At 44.3% G+C, this 20000-nt stretch overlaps 1 protein-coding gene across 1 annotated transcript in view; it reads right to left on the bottom strand.

The window, feature by feature from the left end:
- Positions 1 to 20000, bottom strand: part of LOC115577859 (GDNF family receptor alpha-2-like) — a 148213-nt gene that overhangs the window by 937 nt on the left and 127276 nt on the right. Inside the window, exons 6-8 of the mRNA XM_030410742.1 lie at positions 14194 to 14303; positions 12975 to 13115; positions 8374 to 8558 (exon numbers count right to left, since the gene is read on the bottom strand). Of these exons, the coding sequence (XP_030266602.1) occupies positions 8374 to 8558; positions 12975 to 13115; positions 14194 to 14303 (436 nt within the window). The remainder of the gene's footprint in view (positions 1 to 8373; positions 8559 to 12974; positions 13116 to 14193; positions 14304 to 20000) is intronic.

Raw genomic sequence — 20000 nt, 5'->3', positions numbered from 1 at the left:
TCACAGTGAGGACAGCAGGTGTGAAAGTCTGAACATCTGTCTCCATAAACACTGTTTCACGTCTCGTCCTCAGAAGCTGCCGGAGGTGAATGAAGTGAACGATTACACTGTGAAGGAAACGAACCACAGTAACGACGCGGCAGTGCAAGAATTCAAAGGTAGCTCCAAAACTACCAGCTTTGAACTCTGAGAGCGATGGAGGTCAGTGTGAAGACAGAGAACTCACTACAGAGGTGATTTACTCTACAGAGGTGATTTACACTACAGAGGTGATTTACTCTACAGAGGTGATTTACTCTACAGAGGTGATTTACACTACAGAGGTGATTTACTCTACAGAGGTGATTTACTCTACAGAGGTGATTTACACTACAGAGGTGATTTACACTACAGAGGTGATTTACTCTACAGAGGTAATTTACTCTACAGAGGTGATTTACACTACAGAGGTGATTTACTCTACAGAGGTGATTTACGCTACAGAGGTGATTTACGCTACAGAGGTGATTTACACTACAGAGGTGATTTACACTACAGAGGTGATTTACGCTACAGAGGTGATTTACTCTACAGAGGTGATTTACACTACAGAGGTGATTAACACTACAGAGGTGATTTACACTACAGAGGTGATTTACGCTACAGAGGTGATTCACTCTACAGAGGTGATTTATGCTACAGAGGTGATTTACGCTACAGAGGTGATTCACTCTACAGAGGTGATTTACACTACAGAGGTGATTTACGCTACAGAGGTGATTCACACTACAGAGGTGATTTACACTACAGAGGTGATTTACTCTACAGAGGTGATTTACTCTACAGAGGTGATTTACACTACAGAGGTGATTAACACTACAGAGGTGATTTACGCTACAGAGGTGATTCACTCTACAGAGGTGATTTACACTACAGAGGTGATTAACACTACAGAGGTGATTTACACTACAGAGGTGATTTACTCTACAGAGGTGATTTACACTACAGAGGTGATTAACACTACAGAGGTGATTTACACTACAGAGGTGATTTACTCTACAGAGGTGATTTACACTACAGAGGTGATTAACACTACAGAGGTGATTTACACTACAGAGGTGATTACGCTACAGAGGTGATTCACTCTACAGAGGTGATTTATGCTACAGAGGTGATTTACGCTACAGAGGTGATTCACTCTACAGAGGTGATTTACACTACAGAGGTGATTTACGCTACAGAGGTGATTCACACTACAGAGGTGATTTACACTACAGAGGTGATTTACTCTACAGAGGTGATTTACACTACAGAGGTGATTAACACTACAGAGGTGATTTACACTACAGAGGTGATTTACGCTACAGAGGTGATTCACTCTACAGAGGTGATTTATGCTACAGAGGTGATTTACGCTACAGAGGTGATTTACTCTACAGAGGTAATTTACACTACAGAGGTGATTTACTCTACAGAGGTGATTTACACTACAGAGGTGATTTACACTAAAGAGGTGATTTACTCTACAGAGGTGATTTACACTACAGAGGTGATTTGCTCTACAGAGGTGATTTACTCTACAGAGGTAATTTACTCTACAGAGGTGATTTACACTACAGAGGTGATTTACACTACAGAGGCGATTAAGGGCGTTTTCACACCTATAGTTCGTTTGCTCTGGTCCGAATCAGGGACCAACTTGTTACAATGTTGCATATTGCCTCGAGTTTGGTTTGTGTTCACACGGCAGCATTTACAAGCAGACCAAAATGTATGATGCGCAAGGAAACTGCTCTCTAATTGGTCTGAATTTCGAAAAAACGCTGCAGCAATTCAGCTGAATTTAGCACCGAGCAGACAGGAAGTCAAGCAGTGAAACAACAACAATATGGCATCCGGCTACTTTTCAAAATAAAACACTCCGTCTTGACACCAGCACACAAGTCTCAAAAAAGAGACAAACACAAGCTCTTCTTCTGATCCTTCGGTCGGGAAAACTTTGTGTTGTTGTTTTTATAACACAGACCTATAACTGCGGTCGCGAGTGATCATGTGATTATCGCGGGAACTCCTCAGCCTGGCGACGCCAGCTGTCTACCGCACTGTGCCGTGTCCGACTCAAAACGCAACTGATGGGGGTTACCGGACAGCGGAGCAAAACACCTGACCGGGCCGTAACACAGCGGACACGTATCCAGTGGAAATTCGGGGTTAAGCACTGATGCTTCCTGCAGTTGGGTCGGATCGAAGTTGGATCATGTTCTCACCACAAACGAACCGTACCAGAGTTTGTTTGGAACCGGACCGAGACCACCTCTTCTAAAAGGTCTCGGTCCGGTTGTTTTGGTCCGCACCCGAGTGATTGATGTGTTCACACCTTCCCAAACAAACTGCACCAAGGGGGTAAACACTCCAGGGTTCGATTCAACCGAACTAAACAAGGCAGGTGTGAAAAGGCCTTAACAGTACAGAGGTGATTTACAGTACAGAGGTGATTTACAGTACAGAGGTGATTTACTCTACAGAAATGATTTACAGCAGCTCTGACCAGGACTGTGACTCCGGGGTTGAGAAGACACATCAGGAGAGGACAGAGAGAGAGAGTCGGACATCATCGGACATTTTCTCTTAACTGTAGATTTAATAAGTCATCTTAATTATTGTTTATATATTTTTTTCCCCATGTGTTCTTCAGCAGATGAAACACACTGACAGATATATATCATATAATGAGCGTGTTCTTGTCTCTGTGCTGTTTGGTGCCATTGGATGCTTTTCTTACTATGTTTTTATCATTTACATTTCTTTTTATTTCCATGTTTTTTAGCTTGTTGCCTGCTGGGGACTGACTCAGAAATGTGGTTTAAATAATTAAAGCTGACTGTAACTGGCATCTCATGAGTTTATATGATTGTTATACATCATCCAGGTGGTTTAGAACCAGGGATCGTCTTGTGATCGTCTCTCGGAGGGACGGCGAACAGTTAAAATGAGCTTCACGAGCTTCGCCGTCATTGAAATGCAGAGCAGCAGCGCAACACACACACAGCATCATTTATCTCCGTCTTCCATCAGCCTCTTTGTCAGTCACTTCATTAGCATATCTCCTCCCGGTACCTGGGTGGGAGAGCCAATCAGATGTTATCGCTCGCCGGCACGGAAGAAAAACTCTTTTCAGAGACGAGAAATCATCGAGAGCGGGAAGAGAAGCCTGCACGCTGGATCATTATCGTCTCCTCTGAAATATACATGTGCATAAATATGCATCCGTGTGCACATACAGCAGGTTGTTGTAGCGATCATTAAAGCTGGGGATGAATCATTATCATATTGACTGTTAGCGCAGTAACCTGCGCTGACACCCGACGCCTCTGCAGGTCTGCTTCCTGTAAACTGACTGCTCAGCACAGCGCTGTTTTCAGGAGTGTCGGGGAAAATGATAGGATTCAGAAAACAGATTCACAGCAGCAGGTATGAGGTCCAACATCCAGAGGGACGCCGTGTTTACATCATATATCTGCCTTTATGTTGCCGTCTCTTGTCACACAGAACTTCCTCTCTGCTGCTGCGGGACGTCATTATTTACAGGAAATGAACCTTCCAGGTGTGAAGACGAGCTTTCAAAGTGCTGACAGATGCAGTTTGTGGGTTACGGACCCGATGGAGCGGCGCTGGGTGTATTCAGATTGGAGTTTGAATGAGTGAGTGAGTTTCTTTCACAGTGCAGCTGGAGTCGTGTGTTCGTGTCTCAGTGTTTAAATGTTATTTTACTCTTTAAATACATTAAACATCATCTTGACGTCGCAGGCCGCAGTCAGGAAGGATTTTAAGGGTCTTTGTGGCGACCACAACCAGAAAGTCGTCTCCTGTCCATCTCTGATCCTGGAGAACAAACCCTGATGCTTTCTAACCTTCACCAGGTGGTTTTTGTGTCTAAACTAACCAGAGCATCAGCACAGAGCTGCAGCAGAGGAACAGGAACTTCAACCTAAACAAACGTGAAGCTGCGACATGAAGACACGCTCAGTTTTGACTCATCTGTGCTTATGTCTCAGGCTTTTCTTGTGAAAGGAACCAAAGCAGAAACAAAACAAGTCGTTAATGAATGTTCAGCCTTCTCGTCTGTGTGATTTGGCTGCTGTAGTTTATTTCTCCACTGACTGTATTTGACATCTTTATGAAGTCTTTCAGTGGGTGAAGCTTTCCGGTCCATCGATCACATCAGTGTTTGTCGGCGTTAATATTCACAGAGAGGTTGTATTAATATGGATATTCAGCGTCGAGGCGTCGACCTTGTTACTCTCATACAGCGGCGTTCACTTAAAGCTCCCTGTGGAGTTCTGATGTAAACAAACTGCTGAGTTCACACTCAGCTTCACACCGACACGTCTGCGTCCTCCAGCGCCGTTCATCGTCCTCGCTGCGTTTCCTTCCTCACATAACAAATCTGAACATACATACACATGTTTTTATGCTCAGTGTTAGTCACTTCCTGAGGATGTATCTCTGTATCAAGGTTAGAAGTGATAGTTTTCTATAAATATGAGCACACAGGAACTGCTAACAGCTAATTCAGCGAACATAACGGTGATGATTTAAATTAAAATAGGCTCAGCTGAAGTTACAAACACTAACTCCACTGCCAAACTGAGCATGATTTATCCCCAGATAAAAGGAATACAAAAAAATAATAATACAAGAAAAGATCAATTAAATTTAACTTCAAACTGTGTGCTGGTGTGTGTTTGTGCCAGCAGAACAAAGCGACGGTTCACAGGTCTCTCTGTTGCCTTAAATCCTTCATCCTCCGTCCCCGGAGACGCCTGGACCTCCATATTAAACCTGATGTCCTCATTCAAGTGCACTCCAACTGGATCTGCTAATCTGCTCTCCTGTCTCTGTAACACCTGCACCGGCTCAGTCATGTCAGCAGAATGGAACATCGCCAAACCCAGACAAACACCTCCTGCTGTGTATCGAGCGGGCCGGCGGCACCAGACAGCCTCCCGGTGATACCGGGATGTCTGCAGGCTCGACATGAAGGGAAACACCATCGACCCCGAGGCATGGCTGACTTCAGGGAAGCTTCACAATGAGCAGACAGGAGACATGAGCTGTGGGAGGGCAGGAGGACACCGGCGCTGCCCAAATCAATACTGACGGTACAAAAACATTGGACCCGTCCCGTGAGGGAAAAACCACACCTGTTGTTTCAGCACTGACTCCAGGAAAGAGTTCTGGACGCTGCGTATAACGTAGAAAACACAATGTGAACATTTACTCAGCTGAAACAGTCCGACACAATATCTCTCATCAGCTTCAACTCATCCACTCCTCATTACTAAACCACTTGTGACTCGTGTTATGTTGGACCTACAAGAAAAAGTAGTTCATTTGACTTTTACACTTCCAGAACCAGGGGCGCTGAAAACACCACCGCCCACTGAGCATCTGTGGAGCCGCGGGTTGCCAGGTCCAGTCAGCTTAATCACCTAAATCAGCAAGATATTAGAAACCAGCTCTGCAGGTCCTCCCAGGAAATATCTGTTTCAGAGACTTTGTTTACTCGATTCTTTTCCCGTTGAATACTTTTAATTTAAAAAACATTCCTTTTCAGCAGATGTGTAAACATCCGAACATCCTTGAAGACCTTCACTGAGAAATGAGAATTATTCCTTAGTAGTACTTATTCCTTCCTAGAGTATTTCCTGCTCTCTCTCCATTTCTCTTTCCGCCTCGTCCATATTAAGTTCACGCCAGCAAACAACATTCAGTGAAGCTTTAGTGTTGTTGAGGTTGAAACTGAAGCATTTTAGAGTTAAAGGGATATTCCGGTGTAAGTTTAATCCATGGTCTAACACACCGTGAAACTGTGTTAGACTCCCTCTCGAGAGATCAAGTTAGCAGACCGCTAATTTACGGAGTTCCGCGGCTCATGGATGAAACTCCGTAAATTAGCGGTCTGCTAACTTGATCTCTCCAGAGGGAGTCTAACACAGTTTCACGGTGATTTAGACCATGGATTAAACTTACACCGGAATATCCCTTTAAGAGGTGTTTAAATTTGACTCCCCAGGGGAATCTGGATGGTTTGCTGGTGGATCTGATTTGCTAGGCTAAGCTAACGACGTCCTGACTCTGTAGCACCGGCTGGTCAACAGGAGACGTCGTGTCTCTTCTCATCTTTATGTAACCTTCAGTTGTATAAATAAAATATACATTTAAGCTACCTGGGTGATTTAAACTCCACAACAAGGTATAAATGAGCTCAAAGTGAAGCAGCTGAGTGAAATATCTCTACATCCGGTCTCATTATATGTCGAGGTGTTCTATAATTTATGCTCTAAGTATCTTACATAATGGATAGCAATTTACACTGGCCTCTAACCTGCAGCCTTACACCTCCTGCCTGTACATAATGGATGTGTTTGCACTTTCACTGGATGCAGACAGGATGAGGCTAATGTGTGTGCAGGTGAGGAAGAGCAAACCACAGAAATCTGTTCTGCTGTGAACGTACAGACTTCCTGTTCCACTGTCTCTCTTTCTTTATCTCCTACTGATAAAACAGCAGCGTTTTATTGAAGTTCTGCCTCATAAAGACACGGACAGTTAATGAAGAGTCAGAGACGCTGAGAAAAAGTTTAAAAAGTTTTCAGGCGTTAATGTTTAATTTTGTTTCACTATCTTACCCAAAGAAATGTTCAAAATAGGGAAAATCTTGACTTAATACTTAAAAAAATACATGTTTCTTCTTTATTTTTAATTAGTGTTGTTTTTAGACGTCATTGTGATATTTAACAGTCAACTGTCACTGAAATATAATGAATGTATGAATCTCCGATATCAACTGTTAAATATAAAATATATATATAATCTGGAGCATTTTTCTGACATCGTTCAGTTGAATCCTGTGATAGTGCTGCTAACGAGCTAACATGTGATACAATGATACAACAAGGACCTTTTAGCCTCAGTCTGTTAGCATGATATTATGAATGTATCTGTTCATGTGGGCTTTACTTTAGATCCCACTGCTTTGCTTGCCCTACTCTGCCTCTGATTGGCTTGCGTCTGTCGTTTTCATGCGACCAAAGCCTCGACGTCTTCGTGGTCTAACAGTGTCTCTGGGCTGGTTAGGGAGAGCAGACCAGCGGACACCAGGCCTGTCCACTCGGCTCAGCCTGGAGATGCAGCAAAGAGCGGTTTTGGAGGACAAGTGATCCCAAGAGGAGGACAAAGAGGTCGGTATGTTTACTGGGAGAACTACGGTTCATAAACCATTGATCAGATATCAATGATCCACTGTGATCCACTGTGATCCACTCCGTTACCCCGAGATTCCACCAGATACGTGTCCGCTGCGTTACGGCTCCAATCCGGTTTTGCTTTGCTGTCCAGTATCAGTCCGCCAAGGCGCTGTACTATCAACAACTGGCTTCACGAAACTGAGGAGTTTCCGCGATTATATCATAATCCCTCACGACCGCATATACAGGACGAAGTGTTCCCGACCAAAGGATCAGCAGAAGAGCTTGTGTTTGTCTCTGTTTTGAGATTTGTGTGCTGGCGTCAACACGGAGTGTTTTATTTTGAAGTAACCAGAAGTTATATTGTTGTTTCGGTGACTTCCTGTCTGCTCGGTGCTAAATTCAGCTGAATTGCTGCATCGTGCTCTGGCATCCGCCAAATATATAGAAGTCCTGGTTATCTGTTCCGGAGTATTTGTAATTGCATAGCTACTGTTCTGTTGAACCTTATTATTACCTTGTTGTTATTTTTTTACACAAAATTACATGTTGTAGTATCGATAAGAGTATCGATAAAAACGCGATATTCGATATACATCCCTACATATATGGCACAGAAGTTTACAATAATAAACAGCCCTGTGATTCCACCAGACACGTGTTCGCTGTGTTACAACTCTGCCACGGCGGCGGAGCTGATCGGATTTACAGTAGTCTATGTGTTAACTTCCACCAGGAGCGTACCTGTTCAGAACAGATACGCACCTGCTGGAAGTTAACACACAGACTACTGTAATCCGATCAGGACGGAACAGGTACGCAGGACTTGTATTTCTGACGGATGTAGGAGCACGAGGCATCAATTCAGCTGAATTTAGCACCGAGCAGACAGGAAGTCACAAAAGTAAAAAAACTAAAAAGTACCGATAACAGTACCGTCTGTCCAGAATCTTGACGGTACCCTGGTATCGACCCAAGTAGGAGCCAGTACCAAAAAGTACCGGTCCTGGGTAAACATCCCTATATATGTGAGTTTAGACCTGAATGCTGCAATAATCAACATTTAAGCTAACAGCTGTATATGAGCTACACGTCATGTAGTTCAAGCAGAAACTGTAAATAAAGTAATCATGAGTAAACTCACCTGCAGGTTTGCACAAGTGGAAAACATACAAGCGCTGTCCATGGGCTTGATTGCGTTGCCGTGTAGAGACGGAGCAGGTTTGGAGATGATGGGCGGCTGGGCGGGAGGTAAGAAGGTGGATGACGGCTCGGTCACAAGGAGAGTCCCTCCCTCCGAACCGTAACCGAACGACTGGATGGCATTTTCTGTGACGGGAGATAAAGAAGGCAGAGCAGAGACATTAGACCTGTTTACACCTGATATCAGCCAAATTACACAGGACAGCTACATTATTGTTTGACACTGTTTTCACTTCCTGTCTTTATATTTACTGACAATGAAATCTGTACATGAATCAATTAATTACACAGAAAAATATGTTTATAATCAGACTCTAAGCACAGAAGGCCTGTCATCAGAGTGGGTCCTGTTCACATCTTGTTCTCGCTCACAAAACTTTACATAAAATGGTTCTCGTCATGTAAATACATGAATTCTTGGAGAGAAAAAAAAAAGAATGATGAAAGTAATTTAAGTGTGTCTACTGTAGGTGGAGAATACAAGAATTAATGTAAAAGTGAGTTTGAAGAGTTTAAGTCAGAATTGTATTAACGAGAGGTTGAATATTCAGTGGGAGGAGGTCAAGGTGAGCGACAAGTTGGTTTGTATGATAAAAAATATTAGAAAGCTATTGATGAAAAATGCATCACTTTTGCTCATCATTTTTACAAAAGTAGTTTGTGTACGCAGTGGGAAGAAGTCAAGGTGATAATTAAGTTGAAGTGTCGCTGCAAAGAAATTAAAATGCTGTTAACAAAAATCTGAAAAGCTCTCGAGGACTTTAGTGCTCGCATGTTACAGCCGGTCAATAACTCATATTAACACATCTGCTCTTCTGTATCGCAGTGATCCAGACTTCAACATCACATCACAACTTCGACATGTTCAACTTCATCCTGACCTGAGCGGTAAAGATATCGCCAACTATTTCAGGATGAAGCTTCCTGAATGTCTGACAGTAGAAGACGTGTTGGTGATTCGGGAAACGGTGGTGGACAATCCAGTGGTGAAAAGTTGTTTTTGTTTGTTCAAGTCCATCCATCCATCCGTCCGTCCGTCCGTCCGTCCGTCCGTCCGTCCGTCCGTCCATCCATCCATCCATCCATCCATCCATCCGTCCGTCCATCCATCCATCCATCCATCCATCCATCCATTGTTAGATCCCGAGTTTTACCCCTGTTCAGGAGGCACTCGACCAGCTCTCTGTTTAAAGGGTTAGATCCCTAAACTTCAATACATCATAGTTACACCTTACAACTCCTTTAACTTATCCATCATCCATCTTCATCCAGTGTTGAATCGTGATAGCAGAAGTCTGAACAAGGTTATCTCTCTCCGAAGAAGCGTCCTCCGGCTCCTCCTGGAGGATCCTGAGGTGTCCTCACACCAGATGAGATATGACCACAACATTTAAAGGACTTTAAAGAACATGTGCAGTGAATAACACGGATCACTATGTGACAATTCATTGTGCTGTTAGGAAACCTTGGGTCCAGTTGACACAAATCACCCACCCAGTACATCCCTTCATGGTCACAACGCTCCACGAAGGCAGTGCCTCCTCCAGCAGTACAATGTGTTCGGACACACCAGGAGCTGCTCAGTGATGGCTCACAAAACATGACAAAGATGTCGACCCGTAACTCCAAGTTCCCCGAATCCCAATTTGATAGAGCTTCCATGGGCAATGGGACACCGAGGCCCTGCTTCAAAAGAACTCAAGGAAGAAGAACTCGGACTGTCACGGGTCCTTAACTCAACTTAATACAGAGAAATTTACCACAAAGCAATGTTACATGACCAAACAACGTAGTCACTTCCAACGTAGTGACTGTAACTGTCTTTGGGAACTTATACGAGGAAAAAAATATCGCAGATATACGTGGAGAAGCGTCTGTCCTCCCGCCTGTCCTACTGACTCTTCCTCTACCCGATAAACAGCATCTGTCACCGGCAACTTTAACTCAGGTGAAAATAAATCACCGCGATAGTCAGCCCTCCGGACCGAGACTTCAGGGAACTTTCCCCCAGAAAACAACCTCTGTCCTGCGAGTGACAGAGTCAGATTGACAGGGAGGACACGGGGGAACACCTTGATAAAACACCGACGTCATCATCATGACGTGTACCGTCATGCCTCTTTAGGAGCTGTAGCGCCGGCTTTCTGTATGAATTCACAGCGGTCGGTCTACAAGGCGGAGCTGCTTCAATCTGTGTGAATCACCATTGGTGGAGAATTGGCGAACAGCAGCTGCAGCTTTTATGTGTCTTCTCCTGTGAGAATGGGGCTACCAGGTGCTGTGAGCTCTTCGTCCCGTTCCTTGAGTCATTCCTGAGCTGTTTCTGAGGGGGTTCCTGATCACAACAACTAGATCCTTCAGATGCAAGAGGATGATTTCCTGCTGGGTGTGTGAGCTCCTCGTGCCATCTCAAAGCTGGTGAGGAATGCAACGTTGATCACCTCCAGCTCGACTCTCTTATCCACATCGACCAGCACAAAGTGAGTTCAAGTGCTTTCCGGTTCCTGTAACGACGGGACATTCAGAGGTCCACTGGCGTTGGTCAGGCACCAAAATAAATCTTTAAGAAGGTCAGAAACAAACAATCATTCTGGACTCCAGGGAAACTTCTGCCCACTTCCCAGAGGCTAATGGAGATCTGGAGGGTAAAGAATAAGACCAGAGCAGCGCGGTCGACTAACATACAAACCTTTTAGAACAACACGCAACAAAGATAAGCCACTGCAGTCGTCAGTTTGGTGAATGATTGATGAACAATCGTGTGATTCAAGCCACTCTGCATGAAGCGAAGGCCGCCGCTCCTCTGAGGAGCTTCAAATGGCTTTGAGACCGACTGAAGGTTACTGTTGAATAAAACTGTAAAAACCTATTTTCCTCACTTCTCCAGTTACATGACTGTTTCTGTTTGCGCTCTCTGTTTGGATGTGATCACAGCAGAGTAAATATATGGAACCTTTCAAAGAGAAATACTACATTATGTTACTGACAGAAGATATGTTGAGATGATCAAGCGTCACAACCGTCATGATCGGATCCATTCGGTCACATAACGTTTGGGAAGTGTAGAAGAGCTGCACAGTTAAACTGTTTTATTCCCATTCAAGTTAGCAGAAAACAGGAAGTTAGCCGACTCGAGTTCTGTGGGCCGCTCAGTGTAGACGGTCCTGTCATGATATTCATGATGTTAATGAATGAAATGTGTGTTTTTGTTCAGCCACAATGATCATCTGACTCTCTGGGTCGTTGTACTTCCCTGGAAGTTGAACTGTTCTGGGTTCATGCAGCACCGAGCAGCTCCCACAGGTTCTGGATCCGCTCCATTACTTTACTTCCATCCACAGCGGGCGTGTTAGCGGTTAGCGGTTAGCTGCAGCTCTGCCAGTTGAAACCATGTGGTCTATAATCTCTCAAATATTTAGTGAAGACGTGTTTCTGGATCTCACTCTGATGTGATGAACAGTGAAGTGGTTACTTTAACGTCACACTTCACCAAAACAAACAGTTTAATGATTGGACATGTAGACGGCAGCGTCTCTGACCTGCTCCCACTGATCACATCACGTCTTTCTCACTCTGCAGTCTGCGTGATGAGATTCCAACAATGTTTAATACATGATAACAAGCAGCTGATTATACAGTATATTGACGTGGCTCCTCTTTGCCACCGGCACACTCGGCTCGTGGATCTGCATGTATATGTGGACATTAAGCCGGAGGAGGAGCGGCTGTTTGTTTGATGGAGGAGGTGCAGAGGTGATGTTGGAGCTGGGGCGCTGTTATTTAAAGAAAGTATCAGGGGATCTTCAACACACTCAGTCCTCCTCCTCCACCTAACCTTTCTGCTCAGCTCTGCGACTCGCTCACACGCTCCTGGTTTCACATTTACAAGACATATTTATATATATATATATAAATAAATATATACTGCTGTGCACATAAATAACACACCTTTAGGGTTCTGTGCTCCACAAAAACTTCAGCCTGGTCTCCAGAATATAATGTCTGCAGTTTGTACTAACCACAGATTGACAGTTGTGTCACTTGACATGTTTATCATGAGAAGTTGGTGTATTTAAGGAGACCTGCAGACGTCTCCATCCGTCACTGTGGCGACCAAAACAGGTATTTTAATCCAAACTGTGATGTTTTCTGATCACATGGCAACATAAAGAAATGTTCAGTTCACATTTATTCTGGTAACTAGTTTGCTATTTCTACTGATAAATTGATGGAGTCATTCTTCGAGCAGAAGTGTCATAAAAGTGAAATTTTCCTCTGGTCTTCATCTTACAGCACAGTGAAATCTTTGTGTTTCTGGATGGAACCAGCAGTCTGGAGATTCTCTTTGTGTCCTACACAGCTAAAATGAACAGTTTGATGAATCTATTAAGAAAATAATCTGCAGATTAACTGATAAAGAGAAGAATCACCTAAAGCTTACTCTGACGGCTGAAGCCCGGACTTTGAAGGATTTATTACAATCTCCCTGGCTTTGTTTCTATAGCTGTTCCTGACAGGTGAGGTAGGACAGGTAGGACTCACTGAGGCAGGTGTTGTGTGTGAAGTCTCTGTGGAAAGCTTCACACTCGGGCTCTTGGCTGCCAGTGGCCCTGCAGGTACACCACAGGCTGATGGTGATGTTGGAGGGACTGCTGTCACTGTAGTTAGGTGTCACATCAGAGCCTGAGAGACAAACAGACAGACGGAGAGAGAGACGGAGAGAGAGAGAGACAGACAGACAGAGAGAGAGAGAGACAGAGAGAGACAGAGGGAGAGAGGAATCAGAATTAGAGATTATCCAGGAGGAGAGGTAAAGAGGATTTTTGTAAATTGGGAATTGAATCACTGGATGAGTCTAACTAGCCCCTTTTTAGATAGAAAAGGCGGCACATTTGCTCCAAGGTAAGGACGGCAATGTGCCGGCCTGTCTTTCTAAAACCGAGGCGTAATATTCCTCCTTTCCAAAAGCCGCCTCTGAGGTAGGCGTAAACATGTGACGTGACGTGAAGCTTGAAGTTGGGCTGTGAACAGTGACAATGAATTTGACTTCAAAATAAGAGCTTTACATTGCACCCCATTGGAGTTTAGAACTGGGTTCTTAGCAGGGGGCTTTTAATTTGAAAGTAGCGACCGGTCTTAGCTTGCTGCTACAACAACAAGCTAACACAACCAAACAGCTACAGAGACCGAGGAGACGCTGCATCTCCTGGATCTCAGCAGCTGTCCAGTTGCTCATCTTAATGTCCGCGGATGAAGTGATGGACTGACTGCTGTGATCAGCTGTTTCCTGGTTTTAAAACTCCCCGGCTGTGGGTCGCACAACAAGTGCAGGTCATCCACACCTCCGCCCACCTCACGCAGAGGCCGGCACATTGCTGCCTCGTTTTTAGATAGCAGTCGAGGCGGAAATAAGTGTACCCTCCGAGGCGGAAAATCAGCGGACCAAAACAGACCCCCAGTTTGCCGCCCTCTGTCTAAAACCGCGGAACGAGCCGCCAAAAGGACGGGCAAATTGGCGGCTTGGTGCTCTGTCTAAAAACGGTTAGTGTGCGTCTGACTGTGGAGTCTGAACAAAAGAGAGTTTTCAAATCAAAGTTTACTCTCCAGTAATAAAGAGATAAACAGGTTTAACAGAAGGCCGCAAGACTTTTGATGTGAACTTCTTCCATTCATGTAACCTCGTCCCTCTGCTGCTGAGCCGACCGACATCATGGGTATGTTCAGATGTTCGTAGAGAAGCAGAAAAGATGGTGAACGTTACCAAGGAGGCCGACGTAGGACATCAGGCAGCCGTGGTAGTTATCGTGAGGGCAGCTGGTGACGGTGTGAGACGTCATCTGGCAGTTCATGTGGAAATCAGCCAGTCGAGACCTGCAGACACACAACGACATCATGTTAGAAACACAACAACATCATGTTAGAAACACAACAACATCACGTCAGTAACACAACAACATCATGTTAAAAACGCAACGACATCACGTCAGTAACACAACAACATCATGTTAGAAACGCAACGACATCACGTCAGTAACGCAACGACATCATGTTAGAAACACAACAACATCATGTTAGAAACGCAACGACATCACGTCAGTAACACAACAACATCATGTTAGAAACGCAATGACATCACGTTAGAAACACAACAACATCATGTTAGAAACGCAACGACATCACGTTAGAAACACAACAACATCATGTTAGAAACGCAATGACATCACGTTAGAAACACAACAACATCATGTTAGAAACACAACAACATCATGTTAGAAACGCAACAACATCATGTTAGAAACGCAACGACATCACGTTAGAAACACAACAACATCATGTTAGAAACACAACATCATGTTAGAAACGCAACGACATCATGTTAGAAACGCAACAACATCACGTCAGTAACACAACGACATCACGTCAGTAACACAACGACATCATGTCAGTAACGCAACGACATCACGTTAGAAACGCAACGACATCATGTCAGTAACGCAACGACATCCCGTCAGTAACGCAACGACATCATGTTAGAAACGCAACAACATCACGTCAGTAACACAACGACATCACGTCAGTAACGCAACGACATCATGTCAGTAACGCAACGACATCATGTCAGTAACGCAACGACATCATGTTAGAAATGCAACGACATCACGTCAGTAACACAACGACATCACGTCAGTAACGCAACGACATCATGTCAGTAACGCAACGACATCATGTTAGAAACGCAACGACATCACGTCAGTAACACAACGACATCATGTCAGTAACACAACAACATCATGTCAGTAACGCAACGACATCACGTCAGTAACGCAACGACATCATGTTAGAAATGCAACGACATCACGTCAGTAACACAACGACATCACGTCAGTAACGCAACGACATCATGTCAGTAACGCAACGACATCATGTTAGAAACGCAACGACATCACGTCAGTAACACAACGACATCATGTCAGTAACGCAACGACATCATGTCAGTAACGCAACGACATCATGTTAGAAACGCAACGACATCACGTCAGTAACACAACGACATCATGTCAGTAACGCAACGACATCATGTCAGTAACGCAACGACATCATGTTAGAGACACAACGACATCATGTTAGAAACGCAACGACATCATGTCAGTAACGCAACGACATCATGTCAGTAACGCAACAACATCATGTTAGAAACGCAACGACATCACGTCAGTAACGCAACGACATCATGTCAGTAACACAACGACATCATGTTAGAAACGCAACGACATCATGTCAGTAACGCAACGACATCATGTCAGTAACGCAACAACGTCATGTTGGAAACGCAACGACATCACGTCAGTAACGCAACAACATCATGTTAGAAACGCAACGACATCACGTCAGTAACACAACGACATCACGTCAGTAACGCAACAACATCATGTCAGTAACGCAACGACATCATGTCAGTAACGCAACAACATCATGTTGGAAACGCAACGACATCACGTCAGTAACACAACGACATCATGTCAGTAACGCAACGACATCATGTTGGAAATGCAACGACATCATGTTAGAAATGCAACGACATCACGTCAGTAACACAACGACATCATGTCAGTAACGCAACGACATCATGTTAGAAACGCAACGACATCACGTCAGTAACACAACGACATCATGTCAGTAACGCAACGACATCATGTTGGAAACGCAACGACATCACGTCAGTAACACAACGACATCATGTCAGTAACACAACGACATCATGTCAGTAACGCAACGACATCACGTTAGAAACGCAACGACATCATGTCAGTAACGCAACGACATCCCGTCAGTAACGCAACGACATCATGTTAGAAACGCAACAACATCACGTCAGTAACACAACGACATCACGTCAGTAACGCAACGACATCATGTCAGTAACGCAACGACATCACGTCAGTAACACAACGACATCACGTCAGTAACGCAACGACATCATGTCAGTAACGCAACGACATCATGTCAGTAACGCAACGACATCATGTTAGAAATGCAACGACATCACGTCAGTAACACAACGACATCACGTCAGTAACGCAACGACATCATGTCAGTAACGCAACGACATCATGTCAGTAACGCAACGACATCATGTTAGAAACGCAACGACATCACGTCAGTAACACAACGACATCACGTCAGTAACGCAACGACATCATGTCAGTAACGCAACGACATCATGTTAGAAACGCAACGACATCACGTCAGTAACACAACGACATCATGTCAGTAACACAACAACATCATGTCAGTAACGCAACGACATCACGTCAGTAACGCAACGACATCATGTTAGAAATGCAACGACATCACGTCAGTAACACAACGACATCACGTCAGTAACGCAACGACATCATGTCAGTAACGCAACGACATCATGTTAGAAACGCAACGACATCACGTCAGTAACACAACGACATCATGTCAGTAACGCAACGACATCATGTCAGTAACGCAACGACATCATGTTAGAAACGCAACGACATCACGTCAGTAACACAACGACATCATGTCAGTAACGCAACGACATCATGTCAGTAACGCAACGACATCATGTTAGAGACACAACGACATCATGTTAGAAACGCAACGACATCATGTCAGTAACGCAACGACATCATGTCAGTAACGCAACAACATCATGTTAGAAACGCAACGACATCACGTCAGTAACGCAACGACATCATGTCAGTAACACAACGACATCATGTTAGAAACGCAACGACATCATGTCAGTAACGCAACGACATCATGTCAGTAACGCAACAACGTCATGTTGGAAACGCAACGACATCACGTCAGTAACGCAACAACATCATGTTAGAAACGCAACGACATCACGTCAGTAACACAACGACATCACGTCAGTAACGCAACAACATCATGTCAGTAACGCAACGACATCATGTCAGTAACGCAACAACATCATGTTGGAAACGCAACGACATCACGTCAGTAACACAACGACATCATGTCAGTAACGCAACGACATCATGTTGGAAATGCAACGACATCATGTTAGAAATGCAACGACATCACGTCAGTAACACAACGACATCACGTCAGTAACACAACGACATCATGTCAGTAACGCAACGACATCATGTTAGAAACGCAACGACATCACGTCAGTAACACAACGACATCATGTCAGTAACGCAACGACATCATGTTGGAAACGCAACGACATCACGTCAGTAACACAACGACATCATGTCAGTAACACAACGACATCATGTCAGTAACGCAACGACATCACGTTAGAAACGCAACGACATCATGTCAGTAACGCAACGACATCCCGTCAGTAACGCAACGACATCATGTTAGAAACGCAACAACATCACGTCAGTAACACAACGACATCACGTCAGTAACGCAACGACATCATGTCAGTAACGCAACGACATCATGTCAGTAACGCAACGACATCATGTTAGAAATGCAACGACATCACGTCAGTAACACAACGACATCACGTCAGTAACGCAACGACATCATGTCAGTAACGCAACGACATCATGTTAGAAACGCAACGACATCACGTCAGTAACACAACGACATCATGTCAGTAACACAACAACATCATGTCAGTAACGCAACGACATCACGTCAGTAACGCAACGACATCATGTTAGAAATGCAACGACATCACGTCAGTAACACAACGACATCACGTCAGTAACGCAACGACATCATGTCAGTAACGCAACGACATCATGTTAGAAACGCAACGACATCACGTCAGTAACACAACGACATCATGTCAGTAACGCAACGACATCATGTCAGTAACGCAACGACATCATGTTAGAAACGCAACGACATCACGTCAGTAACACAACGACATCATGTCAGTAACGCAACGACATCATGTCAGTAACGCAACGACATCATGTTAGAGACACAACGACATCATGTTAGAAACGCAACGACATCATGTCAGTAACGCAACGACATCATGTCAGTAACGCAACAACATCATGTTAGAAACGCAACGACATCACGTCAGTAACGCAACGACATCATGTCAGTAACACAACGACATCATGTTAGAAACGCAACGACATCATGTCAGTAACGCAACGACATCATGTCAGTAACGCAACAACGTCATGTTGGAAACGCAACGACATCACGTCAGTAACGCAACAACATCATGTTAGAAACGCAACGACATCACGTCAGTAACACAACGACATCACGTCAGTAACGCAACAACATCATGTCAGTAACGCAACGACATCATGTCAGTAACGCAACAACATCATGTTGGAAACGCAACGACATCACGTCAGTAACACAACGACATCATGTCAGTAACGCAACGACATCATGTTGGAAATGCAACGACATCATGTTAGAAATGCAACGACATCACGTCAGTAACACAACGACATCACGTCAGTAACACAACGACATCATGTCAGTAACGCAACGACATCATGTTAGAAACGCAACGACATCACGTCAGTAACACAACGACATCATGTCAGTAACGCAACGACATCATGTTGGAAACGCAACGACATCACGTCAGTAACACAACGACATCATGTCAGTAACACAACGACATCATGTCAGTAACGCAACGACATCATGTTAGAAATGCAACGACATCACGTCAGTAACACAACGACATCACGTCAGTAACGCAACGACATCATGTCAGTAACGCAACGACATCATGTTAGAAACGCAACGACATCACGTCAGTAACACAACGACATCATGTCAGTAACGCAACGACATCATGTCAGTAACGCAACGACATCATGTTAGAAACGCAACGACATCACGTCAGTAACACAACGACATCATGTCAGTAACGCAACGACATCATGTCAGTAACGCAACGACATCATGTTAGAGACACAACGACATCATGTTAGAAACGCAACGACATCATGTCAGTAACGCAACGACATCATGTCAGTAACGCAACAACATCATGTTAGAAACGCAACGACATCACGTCAGTAACGCAACGACATCATGTCAGTAACACAACGACATCATGTTAGAAACGCAACGACATCATGTCAGTAACGCAACGACATCATGTCAGTAACGCAACAACGTCATGTTGGAAACGCAACGACATCACGTCAGTAACGCAACAACATCATGTTAGAAACGCAACGACATCACGTCAGTAACACAACGACATCACGTCAGTAACGCAACAACATCATGTCAGTAACGCAACGACATCATGTCAGTAACGCAACAACATCATGTTGGAAACGCAACGACATCACGTCAGTAACACAACGACATCACGTCAGTAACGCAACGACATCATGTCAGTAACGCAACAACATCATGTTGGAAACGCAACGACATCACGTCAGTAACACAACGACATCACGTCAGTAACGCAACGACATCACGTCAGTAACGCAACAACATCATGTCAGTAACGCAACAACATCATGTCAGTAACACAATGACATCACGTCAGAAACACAACGACATCATGTCAGTAACACAACAACATCATGTCAGTAACGCAACAACATCATG

Source organism: Sparus aurata, unplaced genomic scaffold, assembly GCF_900880675.1.
Source record: "Sparus aurata unplaced genomic scaffold, fSpaAur1.1, whole genome shotgun sequence".
In the NCBI taxonomy this organism is placed as follows: Eukaryota; Metazoa; Chordata; class Actinopteri; order Spariformes; family Sparidae; genus Sparus; species Sparus aurata.
This window is presented reverse-complemented; position numbering and strand designations above follow the sequence as displayed.